This window comes from Gobius niger (genome assembly GCF_951799975.1).
Source record: "Gobius niger genome assembly, chromosome: 3".
Lineage (NCBI taxonomy): Eukaryota > Metazoa > Chordata > Actinopteri > Gobiiformes > Gobiidae > Gobius > Gobius niger.
In genome coordinates this window covers 4,107,093-4,126,419 of record NC_136854.1, presented here as the reverse complement: position 1 = coordinate 4,126,419, position 19,327 = coordinate 4,107,093, and the positions used below count along the sequence as shown (strand labels likewise).

The 19,327-nt window shown below is 44.5% G+C and overlaps 1 protein-coding gene across 1 annotated transcript in view; it reads right to left on the bottom strand.

Annotated features, from left to right (window-relative positions):
• Positions 1-16,583, bottom strand: part of LOC306961349 (sodium/calcium exchanger 1-like) — a 32,681-nt gene extending 16,098 nt beyond the window's left edge. The window contains exons 1-5 of the mRNA XM_079554051.1: positions 16,518-16,583; positions 13,084-13,688; positions 11,349-11,928; positions 9,034-9,587; positions 2,542-2,648 (exon numbers count right to left, since the gene is read on the bottom strand). Of these exons, the coding sequence (XP_079410177.1) occupies positions 2,542-2,648; positions 9,034-9,587; positions 11,349-11,928; positions 13,084-13,670 (1,828 nt within the window). The 5' untranslated portion in view covers positions 13,671-13,688; positions 16,518-16,583. The remainder of the gene's footprint in view (positions 1-2,541; positions 2,649-9,033; positions 9,588-11,348; positions 11,929-13,083; positions 13,689-16,517) is intronic.
• Positions 16,584-19,327: the final 2,744 nt, after the last annotated feature.

The window sequence follows — 19,327 nt, the reverse complement described above, 5'->3', positions numbered from 1 at the left end:
TCTTTAGGGTCTTTAGGGTCTTAGAATCTTTAAGGTGTTTAGGGTCTTTAGGGTCTTTAGGTTCTTAGAGTCTTTAGGGTCTTTAGGGTCTTTAGGGTGTTTAGGGTCTTTAGGGTCTTAGAGTCTTTAGGGTGTTTAGGGTGTTTAGGGTCTTAGAGTCTTTAGGGTCTTTAGGGTGTTTAGGGTCTTTAGGGTCTTAGAGTCTTTAGGGTGTTTAGGGTCTTTAGGGTCTTTAGGGTTTTAGAGTCTTTAGGGTGTTTAGGGTCTTTAGGGTCTTTAGGGTGTTTAGGGTCTTTAAGGTCTTGAAGTCTTTAGGGTCTTTAGGGTCTTTAGGGTGTTTAGGGTCTTAGGGTCATTAGGGTCTTAAGGGTCTTTTGGGTCTTTAGGGTCTTAGGGTCTTTAGGGTCTTTAGGGTCTTTAAGGTGTTTAGGGTCTTAGGGTCTTTAGGGTCTTAGAGTCTTTAGGGTCTTTAGGGTCTTTAGGGTCTTTAGGGTCTTTAAGGTGTTTAGGGTCTTAGGGTCTTTAGGGTCTTAGAGTCTTTAGGGTCTTTAGGGTCTTTAGGGTCTTTAGGGTCTTAGAGTCTTTAGGGTCTTTAGGGTGTTTAGGGTCTTTAGGGTCTTTAGGGTCTTTAGGGTTTTAGAGTCTTTAGGGTGTTTAGGGTGTTTAGGGTCTTTAGGGTCTTTAGGTTCTTAGAGTCTTTAGGGTCTTTAGGGTCTTTAGGGTCTTTAGGGTGTTTAGGGTCTTTAGGTTCTTAGAGTCTTTAGGGTCTTTAGGGTCTTTAGGGTGTTTAGGGTCTTTAGGGTCTTAGAGTCTTTAGGGTGTTTAGGGTGTTTAGGGTCTTAGAGTCTTTAGGGTCTTTAGGGTGTTTAGGGTCTTTAGGGTTTTAGAGTCTTTAGGGTGTTTAGGGTCTTTAGGGTCTTTAGGGTGTTTAGGGTGTTTAGGGTCTTTAGGGTGTTTAGGGTCTTTAGGGTGTTTAGGGTCTTTAAGGTCTTGAAGTCTTTAGGGTGTTTAGGGTCTTTAGGGTCTTAGAGTCTTTAGGGTGTTTAGGGTGTTTAGGGTCTTAGAGTCTTTAGGGTCTTTAGGGTCTTTAGGGTGTTTAGGGTCTTTAGGGTGTTTAGGGTCTTTAGGGTCTTTAAGGTGTTTAGGGTCTTTAGGGTCTTTAGGGTGTTTAGGGTCTTTAGGGTCTTAGAGTCTTTAGGGTGTTTAGGGTGTTTAGGGTCTTTAGGGTCTTAGAGTCTTTAGGGTCTTTAGGGTGTTTAGGGTCTTTAGGGTCTTTAGGGTCTTTAGGGTTTTAGAGTCTTTAGGGTGTTTAGGGTGTTTAGGGTCTTTAGGGTCTTTAGGGTCTTTAGGGTCTTTAGGGTCTTTGGGGTCCTTAGGGTCTTTAGGGTCTTTAGGTCTTCAGGGCCTTAGGGTCTTTAAGGTCTTTAGGGTCTTTAGGGTCTTTAGGTTCTTAGAGTCTTTAGGGTCTTTAGGGTCTTAGAGTCTTTAGGGTGTTTAGGGTGTTTAGGGTCTTAGAGTCTTTAGGGTCTTTAGGGTGTTTAGGGTCTTTAGGGTGTTTAGGGTCTTTAGGGTTTTAGAGTCTTTAGGGTGTTTAGGGTCTTTAGGGTCTTTAGGGTCTTTAGGGTGTTTAGGGTCTTTAGGGTGTTTAGGGTCTTTAAGGTCTTGAAGTCTTTAGGGTCTTTAGGGTCTTTAGGGTCTTTAGGGTGTTTAGGGTCTTTAGGGTCTTAGAGTCTTTAGGGTGTTTAGGGTCTTAGAGTCTTTAGGGTGTTTAGGGTCTTTAGGGTCTTTAGGGTTTTAGAGTCTTTAGGGTCTTTAGAGTCTTTAGGGTGTTTAGGGTCTTTAGGGTCTTTAGGGTCTTTAGGGTCTTTAGGGTGTTTAGGGTCTTTAGGGTGTTTAGGGTCTTTAAGGTCTTGAAGTCTTTAGGGTCTTTAGGGTCTTTAGGGTGTTTAGGGTCTTAGGGTCTTTAGGGTCTTAAGGTCTTAAGGTCTTTAGGGTCTTTAGGGTCTTTAGGGTGTTTAGGGTCTTTAGGGTGTTTAGGGTCTTTAGGGTCTTTAGGGTCTTTAGGGTGTTTAGGGTCTTTAGGGTGTTTAGGGTCTTTAGGGTGTTTAGGGTGTTTAGGGTCTTTAGGGTCTTAGAGTCTTTAGGGTCTTTAGGGTCTTTAGGGTCTTAGAGTCTTTAGGGTCTTTAGGGTCTTTAAGGTGTTTAGGGTCTTTAGGGTCTTTAGGGTCTTAGAGTCTTTAGGGTCTTTAGGGTCTTAGAGTCTTTAGGGTCTTTAGGGTCTTTAAGGTGTTTAGGGTCTTAGGGTCTTTAGGGTCTTTAGGGTTTTAGAGTCTTTAGGGTCTTTAGGGTGTTTAGGGTGTTTAGGGTCTTTAGGGTCTTTAGGGTCTTTAGAGTCTTTAGGGTCTTTAGGGTGTTTAGGGTCTTTAGGGTCTTTAGGGTGTTTAGGGTCTTAAGGTCTTTAGGGTCTAAGCGTCTTAGGGTCTTTAGGGTCTAAGCGTCTTAGGGTCTTTAGGGTCTTAGGGTCAGTGCGGTTCCTTTAACCTTTCCTCTCGCTCATCTCCAGCAGACGAGGCTCTCCGATCTCCACGAAGAAGTTCTTGTTCTTCTCGTACTGATCGTCGTCGACTATATTGATCTGGAACAATTTACTGAAGAGAGGAGAAGGACGGAGGAAAACGAGAAAAGAGAAAGACAGAGGTTTAAGGAGCAGGTGCAGCTCGAGGAGGGAAATATCGTCCACAACAGACCCCGGGCCCCACTTTGGGAACCACTGCTCTACAAGATACTTGCTGTTTGTAAGAAGATGGGGTTTATTTCCATCAGGAAATTAGGGCGAAACAAGGGCTAAACTCGGGCTAAACCAGGACTCAACCAGTGCTAAATCTAGACTATGTTAGGGCGAAACTAGGACTAGCCCAGAGATAAACTAGGGCAAAACTCAAGGCTAAACCAGGACTAAACCAGGGCTAAACCTAGACTATGTTAGGGCCAAACTAGGGCTAAACCAGGACTAAACTAGGGCTAAACTCAAGGCTAAACCAGGGCTAAACCAGGGCTAATTTAGGGCAAAACTAGGGCTAAACTAGGACTAAACCAGAGCTAAACTAGGGCTAAACTCAAGGCTAAACCAGGGCTAAACCAGGGCTAATTTAGGGCAAAACTAGGGCTAAACTAGGACTAAACCAGAGCTAAACCAGGGCTAAACCAGGACTAAACCAGGGCTAAGTTAGGGCGAAACTAGGGCTAAAATAGGACTAAACCAGGGCTAATCCTAGACTAAGTTAGGGCGAAACTAGGACTAACCCAGAGATAAACTAGGGCTAAACTCAAGGCTAAACCAGGACTATGTTAGGCCGAAACTAGGGCTAAACTAGGGCTAAACCAGGACTAAACAAGGGCTAAACCTAGACCAAGTTAGGGCGAAACTAGGACTAACCCAGAGTTAGCAGGGCCAAATTAGGGCTAAAACTATTTCTGTAGTTTCTTCTTCAAAAACGTGGTCACTGGACGTTTCCCAGACTAGCCGACTCGCTAACTGTCTGTAAACATTCAAGGCAGCGGGATTTTCTTTTCTTTTGTGCTGCCAATCTGCGCCATCGACCACTCCCACCGGCAAAACCATTTTTCCGAGGATAGTTGGTAAACGGTGGACATTCATCATCCAATCAGAGACTTATTAAGATTAGGCACCAGTCCACCTTAAGGCTAGTGGCTCGGGCAGGGTCAGGGTTAAGCTGATTGGCTGATATATGACATTTCACTCTCAACTATCCGAGGAAAAATATGTTTGCCTCCCACCGCCAACTGCTCACTCACTGTTTTAGGAAAACCACATTAAACAGATCTTGTGAATCATAAATACACACCCAGTGAAGCCTCAGGCCGTTGGACCTGCTGTCCCTGCCCCCAGGCCAAGCTGCGATCTGATTGGACGGATCTACTTCCTGTTTGACCCAATTCAACATGGCCTCCTCCAGACGGTCCATATTTAATTCATGTCTTTTCCATCAGAAACACAACCCTCAGCTCTGCATGTTCGTTTAAGACCAGGGCTAACAGGAAAGTCACATGACGTCACTCGTCCTAACATATTACACACGTGTAACCTTGACCTTAGTTCACCTGTGCCGAGAGAGAAGACTGTGGACTTTGGGCAGTTTCTGTGCACCTCGGACACATCCTTATTTTATTTGTTTTCTCTTTGCATCTCTCTTATGACAGAAATAATGAAAAAGCTGTTTTACAAATTAAAATCACGCTGTAAGACATTGCTTTACAGACGTCGAGCACTTCCGTTCCGCTGTGACGACACAACTGAACACTCAGTCGTTCACCAGGAGAGGGCGGAGCCTCAGAGAGCAGGATTCAGGAGGATTACTGAGAGCTGCGTGAATGAAGCCACAAACCACTCTGGGGGTGTTTTTGATAAGGAAATAGCAGACATGGCTAAAAGCTCCAAAAAGTCGATTTTGCATGATATAGAACCTTTAAAGTGTTTTTGTCGTTGTCGTGGAGCTTGTTACGATATTAACTTAAAGTCTATTTTTACAACCAGGGCTGCGTACGGAGATAGACAGAAACGGAAAGAACTGAACGACCGTTCATATGTAGCGCTGCTTCAAAGTGACGACCAGTCCTTGTTCAGATTGTTTGAATAACGATGTGACAAAAACGTTTCTGACCCATGAAGGCGATTGTTGGACAAAGTCCAGGGTCTGAAACTGTCGCCTCAAGTCGCCGATATTCAGGACATTTAAACTGAATGAGAAGTAAAAACATAGAATCCTTGTTTTGTTTAGTCAATAACGAGGTGGACAGTAAACGAAATCTTTGTTTTAATTGTGACAGAGATCCACGTACACATACAGGCTCTGCCAAATGTACTTTATTTTACGAGTGATCTGATAGTGAACAGCATGGCTAATCCATCGCTAATTTGACAGACAGAAATGGACCCACTATATTTAACATCAGCACCGTTTTGAAACTTTCCCTTGTGATTTCAGGACAAATTTAAATGATTTAAAAAGTGGCACAGACGGGCAGTGTCAGTGTCGGGCTGATCCCAGGTCCTGCTATGGTCCACTATGGTCCACTATGGTCTGCTATGGTCCACTATGGTCCGCTCCTGCCTACGGAGCCGCCGTCCTGACTTTTCCGTCGCTTTCAAGATATTGACAACACAAATATTTGCAAGAAATGTCACTTGAGACTCATAGTCTTTAAACAAATGCCTGTGAGCCTCATGGGTCACGGTTATGGCTCAATACACTTCAGTGTTCACGCTCCGCTACCTGGACTCGCTCACACATTTCAATGGCGAGTGGTTTTGTGTGGGCCGAAATCAGGAGCCTGATTGACCCACACATGCGCAGTCGAGATGGGCATTGGGCTTATTGACAGCACTGTTTAAGAGGCCATGTTGTCATTATTAAAGCCACACTGGGGAACATTCCAGGCAGTTTCAAACTGACGTGAACTTAAATAACCTTGTCAGTGTTTCCCAAATGAACTGATCTCCCACTGAGCTCGAGTCCTGTCGCTCCTCACTGGAGGTTTGTTATCTTTACAGCAGCGGGGAGCGTTTTACAGCAGCGGCGGCGTCGCCCCGGGAGACGGCCCTGTCAGTTTGGGACGAGGAACAGAACGACTCGAGCGACGCCTAAAAAGGACAGAGACCGGTTTGTTTACAACACCCACAGCGGAGCAAACGGTACGGCGAGATACAGGCAAGAACACAGGGCTAAAGGAGGGCTAATCTCAAGGATAAACCAGGGCCAAACCAAGGATAAACTAGGGCTAAACCAGGGCTAATCTCAAGGATAAACCAGGGCCAAACCAAGGATAAACCAGGGCCAAACCAAGGATAAACCAGGGCTAATCTCAAGGATAAACCAGGGCTAAACAAGGACTAATCCAGAGCTAAACTAGGACTAAACCAGACCTAAACTACGGCTAAACCAGACCTAAACTACGGCTAAACCAGGGCTAAGTTAGAGGCAAACTAGGACTAACCCAGAGCTAGACTAGGGCTAACCCAGAGCTAAACTAGAGCTATACCAAGGCTAAGTTAGGGCCAAACTAGGCCTAACCCAGAGCTAAACTAGGGCTAAACCAGACCTAAACTACGGCTACACCAGGGCTAAATTAGGGCCAAACTAGGACTAACCCAGAGCTAAACTAGGGCTAACCCAGAGCTAAACTAGGACTATCCCAGAGCTAAACTAAGGCTAAACCAGAGCTAAACTAGGGCTAAACCAGAGCTAAACTAGGACTAACCCAGAGCTAAACTAGGACTAACCCAGCGCTAAACTAGGGCTAAACCAGAGCTAAACTAGGACTAACCCAGAGCTAAACTAGGGCTAACCCAGAGCTAAACTAGGACTATCCCAGAGCTAAACTAAGGCTAAACCAGAGCTAAACTAGGGCTAAACCAGATCTAAACTAGGGCTAACCCGGAGCTAATCTAGGGCTAAACCAGAGCTAAACTAGGGCTAAACCAGAGCTAAACTAGGACTATCCCAGAGCTAGACTAAGGCTAAACTCAAGGCTAAACCAGGGCTAAGTCAGGGCCAAACTAGGACTAACCCAGAGGTAAACTAGGACTAGCCCAGAGCTAAACTAGGGCTAACCCAGAGCTAAACTAGGACTATCCCAGAGCTAAACTAAGGCTAAACCAGAGCTAAACTAGGGCTAAACCAGAGCTAAACTAGGACTAACCCGGAGCTAAACTAGGGCTAACCCAGCGCTAAACTAGGACTAAACCAGAGCTAAACTAGGACTAACCCAGAGCTAAACTAGGGCTAACCCAGCGCTAAACTAGGGCTAAACCAGAGCTAAACTAGGACTAACCCAGAGCTAAACTAGGGCTAACCCAGAGCTAAACTAGGACTATCCCAGAGCTAAACTAAGGCTAAACCAGAGCTAAACTAGGGCTAACCCAGAGCTAAACTAAGGCTAAACTCAAGGCTAAACCAGGGCTAAGTCAGGGCCAAACTAGGACTAACCCAGAGGTAAACTAGGACTAGCCCAGAGCTAAACTAGGGCTAACCCAGAGCTAAACTAGGACTATCCCAGAGCTAAACTAAGGCTAAACCAGAGCTAAACTAGGGCTAAACCAGAGCTAAACTAGGGCTAACCCAGAGCTAAACTAGGGCTAAACCAGAGCTAAACTAGGACTATCACAGGGCTAAACTAAGGCTAAACTCAAGGCTAAACCAGGGCTAAGTCAGGGCCAAACTAGGACTAACCCAGAGCTAATCTAGGACTAACCCAGAGCTAAACTCGGACTAACCCAGAGCTAAACTAGGGCTAAACCAGAGCTAAAATAGAGCTAAACCAGAGCTAAACTAGAGCTAAACCATAGATAAACTAGGACTAACCCCTGAGCTAAAATAGGACTAACCCAGAGCTAAACTAGGGTTAAACCAGAGCTAAACTAGGGCTATACTCAAGGCTAAACAAGGGCCAAATCAGGGCTAAACTACAGTTAAAGTGAAGCTAAACGAGGGTCAAACCAAGGCTAAACAAGGACTTGAACCTCGTGTGATTAAAAGGTAAAACATCGCACATTGGTCAGACCTTAAAGATGACAAAACATCTCCTCATTTCAGGATCTTTGAAGTGAATTACATTGAAAGAAGCCGCGCCCCCAGTGTGGCGGGAAAAAGAGTCCGAGCACAGCCTTCGCTCTGATCCTTGTTACTGTTGTTACTGCTGAATAAACCACAGCGATGTTGTTAATAAAAGCTTCCAGGCGCTGCTGAAGTGCTGCCGATGCCCAAACAGAAGCACTCTCCCTGGGACATGTAAACACTCCCAGCCCCTCGGTCTCCAGTCTGGACCTCTCTCTCACAGGGCTAAGTGGAAAGTCATCAAAAAAGAAATACAACTGAACACGGAGAGGACTCTCAGAGAATCTTTCAGCCTCTTACTTGACGCTTTGGTTGGTTTGTCAAAGCATGGCAATTTTTACACCGTTTTAGCCCAGCTACAGCAGCATAAACAAGGACTAAACCATCGCTTAACTAGGGCTAAACCAGGACTAAACCAAGGCGAAGTTACTTTTATGTTATATGATTGAGATTTATATTTCTAAATTGAAGTTCCTAAAAAGGATCTTCACCATAGACTAGGCCCTCGTGTAGTTCGCTCGTACTTGTGCATTTAGCTCTGATGCCAACGACCCGTCAATCAAAGTCAGGTCCTCATTAATATACAACAATTCTAAAATGTTCCTTACGAAAACCAGCCTGGGACTTTACGTGTACCTAAAGTGTACAGGAAACCAGACGTTTAAAGTTATTTAAAGCCGTACTAAGTAACGTGTTTTCCTTAATAAATCCTCCCCGTAGTCCCACTAGGGTAATACAAGTGTTTATGGGATGATTGGAGGGTCTTTCATCGCCCCCTGGTGTCTCTGGCCAGAAAACCATGTTTGCAACTTGACTGCCACCGGACCGGAGCCACCAACACACACTAATGGAATCACGAAGAAGCTAACATGCTAACGGGCAAAGCTAACAGCGGGCTAGCGTCACTTTAAACAGTATTTACAGCCAAGTTTGAGTGAATTTCCATTGTATAATTGGATGCACAATATCCCTCTGTCACTTCACCTTTTCTGTCAGCGTAGTATTTACTCTCCAAGACAATTAATAATTTAAGAAATCGTAACTTGCTACGACACCTGCAGTTGCGCTTATGGCCTCTAGGGGGAAGAGTTACTTAGTACTGCTTTAAAACGTGTGTAAAGAGCAATTCTTGCTAGAGCAAAACTAGGCTTTCCAGCCGCCACTAGATGGCGGTACTGCAGTAATGGCGGCCAATGGTGGTCACGAAACGGTGCTCCCTGCGGCCATTGGTCTGAGGTCTGGTTCTACCCTGGCAGGTGGGGCTGAGTTCTGTCTGAGATCTGGTTCGACTCTGCGGTATCTAGAACCTGATGTGTGGATATTTATTCAAACACAGTATTTTCAGCAAAGGGAAAACAGAACCAACATAACTGTGAGACAAATGTTTAGTTTTACTCACACGATCTCGTCGTTGTCGAACTCCAGCACTCCGTGCGTGTCTTCGAAGTCCTCTCCTCCTCCTTTGGCGGTGCCTGCGATGGTCTTGTACGGCACGGCGACCACGCCGCGCGCCCCGGACGTCCGGACCACCCGCACCTCCATCACGCCCACGCTCTCGCTCACCGTCAGCCCCGCCTCCTCGAAGGTGAAGATCCCGGCGTGGTCGTCGTCGAAGATGGTGACGGTGGCGGTGCACGGCAGGCCCAGCCCCACCACGGCGCCCTCGCTCTTCCGGTCCACGCGCACGTTCCCCAGATGCACCAGGAAGTGTTCGTCCTCCTCGAAGATGTCGTCGTCTATGATCTCCACGCGGATCTCCTTCTCTGTCTCGCCCGGCTCGAACGCCACCGTGCCCTCGGTGAAGGTGTAGTCCGAGCCGGCGTTGGCGGTGCCGTCTTCTGTCCTGAAGTCCACGTAAACTCTCTGCGTCAGGTCGCCGCCCTGCCGCGCCACGTTCAGCGCCACGCTCCCGCAGTTCTCCAGGCACTGATACGAACCCGGGTCGAAGTACACCTGGGCGTGGACAACAGAGACGGGTGAGTGCAGCTCTGAGTCCAAACTGGAGTCACAGGTGGAGGATCTGAGGCACAGGTGGAGGATCTGAGGCGATCGGACTGACGGGGACAGTGCCTGTTAATGAACTTACATGGGTCTCATGCATGTAAACAAGCCACACCGGATTGCAGCCTTGGGACAAATTCCATCCGTCGTCCCCCATGCGCACTCTCAAACACACGCTCATTCATCCTGGCCTATTGTACATGTTTTTAGTGGTAGGGGAAACTGGAGGACCCAGAGGAAACCTACACAGACACGGGGAGAACAAACTCCACAGAAAGGCCCCGTCCAATACTAGGGCTGAGTACCGTTATTATTATTTTTAGTACGGGTACTTTAACGATACCTATACTTCAATATTTGTCCTATACATGTCATGTGACTTCTGTTGTTATAGCGGCCATTTTGAATACCAAAGTAGCATTATGCAGTACTACAACATGTAACAACATCTCAGGATTTAAATGAAAGACGACTGACTGGCAGTGGAATTGTTATTTACTCATAATCATTGCTCAAGAAGAAAACAGTAAAAACACGTCCCCAGAGACGCTCGTTTATGTGAAGAAACCAGTGAAGTTAGCATTTAGCTTCAGCAGCTCAGCTCTGACCTCTCCAAGAGAAAGCCCTGAACCACAAACCTTGGATACAACATGTGACAGAGGTCAGAGCTGTTACTGTAGTATTTCCTCAGTGTTCATAGACGTGAGCCACACATGTGTTTATCCCGTTGAACACATTGACAGTTGCTAACCGGTAGCATGCTAACGTCTTGAGCAGCTTAAACACTGACTCAGACTGAGACTTTGTCAACATGACAAACTGTAAAAATCACAGAAAGGTTTTCTGTTCCCTCTTTGATGTGTTTAGTCTTCAGAGTGAAGCAGAACTTTAGTAAATCCTGCTGTAGCTCCACAGACAGAGCTGCTGCGTCTGAGCCACATTCACTGGTTTCTTCACATAAACGTGCGTCTCTGGGGCCGTGTTTAAACTGTTTTCTTTTTTTTAGCAATGATTACGATTAAATAACAATTCCACTGTCAATCAGTCGTCGTAGAGATGTTGTTACATGTTGTAGTACTGCATGATTCTACTACGGTATTCTAAATGGCTGCCGGAACTATGTGTGATGTCATTGGAAACGCATGTATCGAACCATAAAGAGATTAATAATGTTAATTTTATTTCTTTGACATTTCTATCATTTGTTTGAGGTGAAAAAACAAATTAACTTCTTTTACTACAACCGTGCGGAAAAAAACACTTTCCAAGTTTTTCTTATTTTCCCCCCATTTTTAACAACATTTTTCTAGTTTTAAAAATGTTTTTAAATAAAAATTTGCACCAAATTTTCCCAGATTTTTCCGCCTTCTTCTATTTTTCTACGTTGTTTTCCCTCAATTTTCCCACACTGTTCACATTTTTTCCCAAATTTACCCCCGTTTTTCCACTTGTTTTTCACTTAGTTTTTTCTTTTACATTTTGATGACCAACAGCATCAAAACTTGATTTTATATTTCTGTTCGGTACCAGACTGCTATGGTTTAACGGTACCCAGCTCTAACTGTAAGTGATACTGTGATATATAACTGTAAGTGATACTGTGATATATAACTGTAAGTGATACTGTGATATATAACTGTAAGTGATACTGTGATATATAACTGTAAGTGATACTGTGATATATATACAGTATGTATATATTGAGCTATAAACCTTGGTGTAGTTCGCCAGCGCCTCGGAGGAGAACTCGAAGTTACTGGCCGCCCGCTTGGCCTGGTCGGCGGCGTGCTTCTTCAGGACGTTTCCCGCGCCCGTCATGATGCGCGTGGCCTGGCACCGGTAAAAGGCGCGGCTCTTCTGCTGCTGGTTCAGCACTTGGTAGTTGGCGAGCTCCGTCAGCTGCTCCAGGTCCTTCTCCGGGTGCTTCTGCTTCAGCTCCTTCAGGATGTTCGCCGCCTCCCTCCGCGACTCCTCCTCGTCCCACTCGAAGAACGCCTCCAGCTCCTCGCCGTTCACCTTCGGCGTCTCCACGTCGGATTTCAGCGGCACGTCGGGCTCGCCCTCCGTCTCGATGATGACGCCCCTCCGCTTCCCCGCGCGGTAACGCTTGTAGACGTATTTGTAGAAGAGCAGGCGGCGGTCGGCGACGTACGCGAACCCGACACAGAGCGGGAAGAAGAAGAGCGTCAGCAGCCCCTCCCAGATCTGCACCACGCCCGGGCTGATGACGGCGAGGATCAGGTACAGCCAGATGTACGCGAACACGCTCCAGGCTGCCGTCACGAAGAACACCCTGAGGACAACATTTCCAAACTCAATGAAAAGGCAAATAGATGGACAAAAGTGTCACAAATGTGAAAAAAAGCACCCTAAGAATAACAGCACAGAGACGCAAAAACGATGAAAATGTGTCAAAAATGTGTCGAAAATGTGACGAAAATGTGTCGAAAATGTGTCGAAAATGTGTCGAAAATGATTCTAAGATGTGTCAAAAATGTGTCAAAAATGTGACGAAAATGTGTCAAAAATGTGTCAAAAATGTATCTAAGATGTGTCGAAAATGTGTCAACAGTGTAGCTAAGAAGTGTCGAAAATGTGACGAAAATGTGTCAAAAATGTATCGAAGATGTGATGGAAATGTGTCAAAAATGTATCTAAGGTGTGTCAAAAATGTGTCAAAAATGTGACGAAAATGTGTCAAAAATGTGACATAATTTGTCCAAAAATTGTCAAAAATTTTCAAAAATGTGTCAAAAATATTATAAAAAATTGACAAAAATGTGTCTAAGATGTGTCAAAATGTAACAAAAAATTGTCAAAAATGTGTCAAAAATTATGAAAATGTGTCAAAAATGTGTCGAAAATGTGTCAAAAATGTGACATAATTTGTCAAAAAATGTATCTAAGATGTGTCGAAAATGTGTCAAAAATGTGACATAATTTGTCAAAAAATGTTCATAAATGTGTCAAAAATATTATGAAAATGTGACGAAAATGTGTCTACGATGTGTCAAAAATGTAACAAAAAATTGTCAAAAATGTGTAAAAAATGTGTAAAAAATGTGTAAAAAATGTGTCAAAATGACGAAAATGTGTCAAAAATATGATGAAAATGTGTTAAAAATGTTACAAAAAATTGTGAAAAATTTGTGAAAAATGTGATGAAAATGTGGCAAAAATGTGACAAAACAGTGATGAAAATGTGTGCTTGTCTTCGGTCCAGTTACGCCTCCATGTCCAGGTCGTTGCCAAGGCTGGTGCGACTTAAACTCCGGAGTGACCTATAGTCCATAAAACACGGTGCGAGACTGGCTGATATTCGACGAGTATTCCCGCAGCAGGTCACATGACATTTGCTGCCCCGCTGTCACATGATCAGGGCAAAACCCAGCCACAGATATCAGGGACAAAATGGCCGCCGCATGTGCAGACATCTCCTCATACTGACCTCAGGTGCTTCACCCGCCGCGTCTCTCCGTCGGGGATCACGGAAACGCAGAGCCCGATGATGACGAACATGTTGAAGGCCGCGCTCCCCACGATGGTGTTGGGCCCCAGCTCGCCGGCGTTGAAGTTGTGCCCGCAGACCTCCACGACGGAGAGCAGGATCTCCGGCGCCGACGAACCCAGCGCCATCAGCGTCAGATTCGACACGGTCTCGTTCCAGATCCGGACCGTGGTGGTGACCTTCTCGCCGTTGGGTTTCTTGATGGTGATCTGCCGTTCCTGCGACGTTATGACCTCGATGGACGCCATGAAGCGGTCGGCGATGATGGAAACGCCCAGGAACATGTACGCCAGCGCCAGGAAGTAGATGGTGGCTCTGGCGATGCGCTCGGAGAACGAGGGGTTGAGCGGTTTCCAGACGGGGAGGATGACGCCCTCGATGCACTTCGTTTGCTCCCCGCACTTCGACTTGGTGACGTTCGAGGAGCTGCTGTTGGTGACAGCGGCGGCGGCGCCCCCTGCTGACGAGAGCGGGAGCTGAGGCGACAGGAAGAGGAGGAGGAGGAGGAGTGGAGCAGTGGGCGCCATTTTGGAGCTACCAGGAATCTACGAGAAGGAAAGAGACATGAGAGTGTTTATTAATCAAGCAAATATGTGAAATCAGCTGACGACGTTCTAGAAACTCATGTGATAAAGTGAGCTGGAGCCGAGACAAGGGAAGAAGAAGAAGAAGAAGAAGAAGAAGAAGAAGAAGAAGAAGAAGAAGAAGATCTTTATTTATATAGCGCCTTTCACAGACTTTTACACTTTACATGAGACAATTGTACATTCACTCCATAATCAATCAATGTGTTTATATCAGGACGTAAAATCTTCTTGGGGAAGATGAAGATGAAGATGAAGATCAGTACGTACATTTAAGACAGGGGTGTCCAAACCTTTTTCATCGAGGGCCACATTATGAACTTTATACAGCGTTAAAGCATTAAAGAGAGGTTTCACTGTGTCACACCTTTCATTAGACTAGAAGACTAAAGCAGCTCAGATTCACGTCTGCACCAGCGGTCCCTCTGACACCATCATACATTCACACTCGCATTCATCCTGGCCTATTGTACATGTTTTTAGTGGTAGGGGAAACCGGAGTACCCGGAGGAAACCTATGCAGACACGGGGAGAACATGTGAACTCCACAGAAAGGCCCGTCCTGGTGCATACACACATTCAGTCTGGAGTTGTGCGATTTGAATCTCACTGACTCTGACAAAACCAAGACGAGCCAATAAGAGCACAGGAGGCGGAGTTAACGGTGCATCATCGTCCGTGCTAGGATTTCCCATCAGCCAGTGCTGCTCCTGTAACCAGAACAGGGAAGATGGCGGCCGCGACTCAGCGATCTTTCCCCAGAGCCCTTTGTTCAGTTTTAAATGAGCTGCTTTTCCTTAAAGAAGAAGCTGCTCTGAGGACTTTCACCAGCACATTTACTCCACTGCCCGTGTGGACGAACAGTCATGGCGGACGAGAACGCAAAGTGTGAGTCGCTTTGTGTTTGATGGTTCACTCTCGTTAGCCCCGCCTCCAGACGCCATTTGGAAATCACGTCCTATTACCACAACTCCAGACTGTCTTTATTTAACAGTCAGTCTGTTATATGTATTTATAAAAACATAAAGTCAGTCTGTTATATGTATTTATAAAAACATAAAGTCAGTCTGTTATATGTATTTATAAAAACATAAAGTCAGTCTGTTATATGTATTTATAAAAACATAAAGTCAGTCTGTTAAATGTATTTATAAAAACATAAAGTCAGTCTGTTAAATGTATTTATAAAAACATAAATAAAGTCAGTCTGTTTTATGTATTTATAAAAACATAAAGTCAGTCTGTTATATGTATTTATAAAAACATAAAGTCAGTCTGTTAAATGTATTTATAAAAACATAAATAAAGTCAGTCTGTTTTATGTATTTATAAAAACATAAAGTCAGTCTGTTAAATGTATTTATAAAAACATAAAGTCAGTCTGTTAAATGTATTTATAAAAACATAAATAAAGTCAGTCTGTTCTATGTATTTATAAAAACATAAATAAAGTCAGTCTGTTCTATGTATTTATAAAAACATAAATAAAGTCAGTCTGTTAAATGTATTTATAAAAACATGAATAAAGTCAGTCTGTTAAATGTATTTATAAAAACATAAATAAAGTCAGTCTGTTCTATGTATTTATAAAAACATAAATAAAGTCAGTCTGTTAAATGTATTTATAAAAACATAAATAAAGTCAGTCTGTTAAATGTATTTATAAAAACATAAATAAAGTCAGTCTGTTAAATGTATTTATAAAAACATAAATAAAGTCAGTCTGTTAAATGTATTTATAAAAACATAAATAAAGTCAGTCTGTTAAATGTATTTATAAAAACATAAATAAAGTCAGTCTGTTCTATGTATTAATAAAACATAAATAAAGTCAGTCTGGCTTTATGCCAGGCTAATTGTCCATAGTGGATGTAAACTTCTGCCTTTGTAAAACGTAACAAAACAATTTAAAAAAAAATTCATATCTCTCATTCTTCTGACATTTAGCAAATAGAAATAATGTTTAAAATTCTTATTGACCTAAAAGTAAAAGTAAAATGTGGCTTCATGTCAGACAGGTGGACTTTGGGACAGTTTTTGTTTCATGTGGATAAAAGTCCAGCCGTAACAGAGATGTTAACCACAAACCGACTCAAACATTCTGCACGGTTACCATAGTTGCCACAATAGTATTCTCAGCTGCACAGACTCCATTATAAACTATGGGCTGTTCACAGTGTTGTGACGTCGCGTGAACACAAACTAGTTAAGCCACAATCCATCTTTATAAATCCCTCTTTCCTGTTATTTATATATATATGTATATTGTGTTCGGGCCATTTTGCTATAAATAAGTTGAAAACAAATAAAAAGAAAACATTCAATGTCAAAGGTCACATTGAAGATATAAAGGAGGTGAGACATCAGTGATCGTGGTTTTGTCCCGGGGCCAGACTCTGGTCGGACTCTGGTCAGACCCTGGTCAGACTCTGGCCGGACTCTGGTCAGACTCCGGTCAGACTCTGGTCAGGCCCTGGTCAGACTCCGGTCAGACTCGGCCAGACTCTGGTCAGACTCCGGTCAGACCCCGGTCAGACTCTGGTCAGACCCTGGTCAGACTCCGCGGCTCCTGCAGCTCGAGTCTTAACATTAAAACTCTGTGTAAACCCTGAGTTTGGTTCTGTAGGTATTGAAGAAAGTATCGCTCAGGTATCAGGATCGATTAAATGAATCGGCTCCAGGCCCTAAACATGTTGACTGTGTTTTAGTTTCAGCTGTTTTTCCTGAGTGAGTGTCGGGTTTAAAAGGTTAAATGTAATAATGTAATAAATGCAATAGAAATGAACTGACCGTGGGCTCGCCGGCAGCTCTGGGTCTCCTCCGGTCCACGGGCGAACGGGACTGTGTCCAGCTCCGCCTCCGTCAGACATCTCCTCTCCCCCTCTCTCTCTCTCCTCTCCCCCTCTCTCTCCCCCCCTCTCTCTCTCTCTCCCCCCCTCTCCCCCTCTCTCTCTCTTCCCCCCCTCTCTGTCTCTCCTCTCCCCCTCTCTCTCCTCTCCCACTCTCTCTTCCCCCCTCTCTCTCTCCTCTCCCCCTCTCTCTCTCTCTCTCCCCCCTCTCTCTCTCTTCCCCCCTCTCTCTCTCTCCTCTCCTCTCCCCCTCTCTCTCTCTCTCCCCCCTCTCTCTCTCTCTTCCCCCCCTCTCTCTCTCTCCTCTCCCCCCCTCTCCCCCTCTCTCTCCTCTCCCCCTCTCTCTCCCCCTCTCTCCCTCTCCCCCCTCTCTCTCTCCCCCTCTCTTTCTCTCCTCTCCCCCCCTCACTCCCCCTCCCTCTCCCCCCCCTCTCCTTCATCTGTTCTTCGTCCTCTCCGAGCTGGAGGGAGATCCCACTTGAAGCTGCGCCAAAGAAGAAAGACTCTCCGTCCTGCGTCTGCGCTCACATAAACATCACCACCAGCTCCTGTGTGTTACAGTAAAAGTACAGAGAGTACTGCGCAAATATTACTCCAGTAAAAGTACAGAGAGTACTGTGCAAATATTACTCCAGTAAAAGTACAGAGTACTGCTCAAATATTACTCCAGTAAAAGTACAGAGAGTACTGCGCAAATATTACTCCAGTAAAAGTACAGAGAGTACTGCGCAAATATTACTCCAGTAAAAGTACAGAGAGTACTGTGCAAATATTACTCCAGTAAAAGTACAGAGTACTGCTCAAATATTACTCCAGTAAAAGTACAGAGAGTACTGCGCAAATATTACTCCAGTAAAAGTACAGAGTACTGCTCAAATATTACTCCAGTAAAAGTACAGAGTACTGCTCAAATATTACTCCAGTAAAAGTACAGAGAGTACTGCGCAAATATTACTCCAGTAAAAGTACAGAGAGTACTGTGCAAATATTACTCCAGTAAAAGTACAGAGAGTACTGTGCAAATATTACTCCAGTAAAAGTACAGAGTACTGCTCAAATATCACTCCAGTAAAAGTAAAGGCTTTAGAGAAAGTACTGAAATACTTTAAGCAGCACTAAGTAACTCATGCCCCTAGAGGCCATAAGCGCCACTGTGTTTTTACTCATGAATTGTTGGTGAGAGTAAATACTACGCTGATTATTTTGACCAAGACATATACTTTGAATAGAAAAAAAACCCTGTGTAATATTGTCCATATAAATCACAGGCATCAGCAGTTTATTTCAGTTTATTTATAGTATAATGATAATTATTAACAAACGCCCTCGAGCTGATTCACGTGTTTTCATTGGACGGAGCGCGTGTCCGTTAAATCTAGTTCAAAAACCCGCGAGCTAAACACAGCTGTGATGTTGTACATGTTTTATCTTTAAATGACGAAACTGTGTAGCCAGTGCTTCACTTGTAAATGAGTATTTTCAGGAACACTTTTGGTCTGATGGATTGGGGGAACATTCTCATTAGACACCATTATATCAGATACATGTTTTGCCGGATCCTCCTAAATATTTCCCGGATCGTTTACCCTGAAATAAACTGAATTGGGGGAAAGCGTTTCCACAAACGGGATCAAATCACTGAGTGTAGCTTTAAAATGAACCAAACACAAACAGACTTTTTACTGGAGCCTTTACTGATCATTCTGAGTCATTCTCAACACACACAGGACGGGGGTAAAGTACACAGCCTGGTGTACTCGTGTACTGTAGTACAGCCTGGTGTACTCATGTACTGTACTGTAGTACACAGCCTGGTGTACTCGTGTACTGTACTTAAAGTACACAGCCTGGTGTACTCGTGTACTGTACTGTAGTACACAGCCTGCTGTACTCGTGTACTGTACTGTAGTGCACAGCCTGGTGTACTCGTGTACTGTACTTAAAGTACACAGCCTGGTGTACTCGTGTACTGTACTTAAAGTACACAGCCTGGTGTACTCGTGTACTGTACTGTAGTACACAGCCTGGTGTACTCGTGTACTGTACTTAAAGTACACAGCCTGGTGTACTCATGTACTGTACTTAAAGTACACAGCCTGGTGTACTCGTGTACTGTACTTAAAGTACACAGCCTGGTGTACTCATGTACTGTACTGTAGTACACAGCCTGGTGTACTCATGTACTGTACTGTAGTACACAGCCTGGTGTACTCATGTACTGTACTGTAGTACACAGCCTGGTGTACTCGTGTACTGTACTGTAGTACACAGCCTGGTGTACTCGTGTACTGTACTGTAGTACACAGCCTGGTGTACTCGTGTACTGTACTTAAAGTACACAGCCTGGTGTACTCATGTACTGTACTTAAAGTACACAGCCTGGTGTACTCGTGTACTGTACTGTAGTACACAGCCTGGTGTACTCGTGTACTGTACTTAAAGTACACAGCCTGGTGTACTCATGTACTGTACTGTAGTACACAGCCTGGTGTACTCGTGTACTGTACTGTAGTACACAGCCTGGTGTACTCGTGTACTGTACTGTAGTACACAGCCTGGTGTACTCGTGTACTGTACTTAAAGTACACAGCCTGGTGTACTCATGTACTGTACTTAAAGTACACAGCCTGGTGTACTCGTGTACTGTACTTAAAGTACACAGCCTGGTGTACTCATGTACTGTACTGTAGTACACAGCCTGGTGTACTCGTGTACTGTACTTAAAGTACACAGCCTGGTGTACTCGTGTAC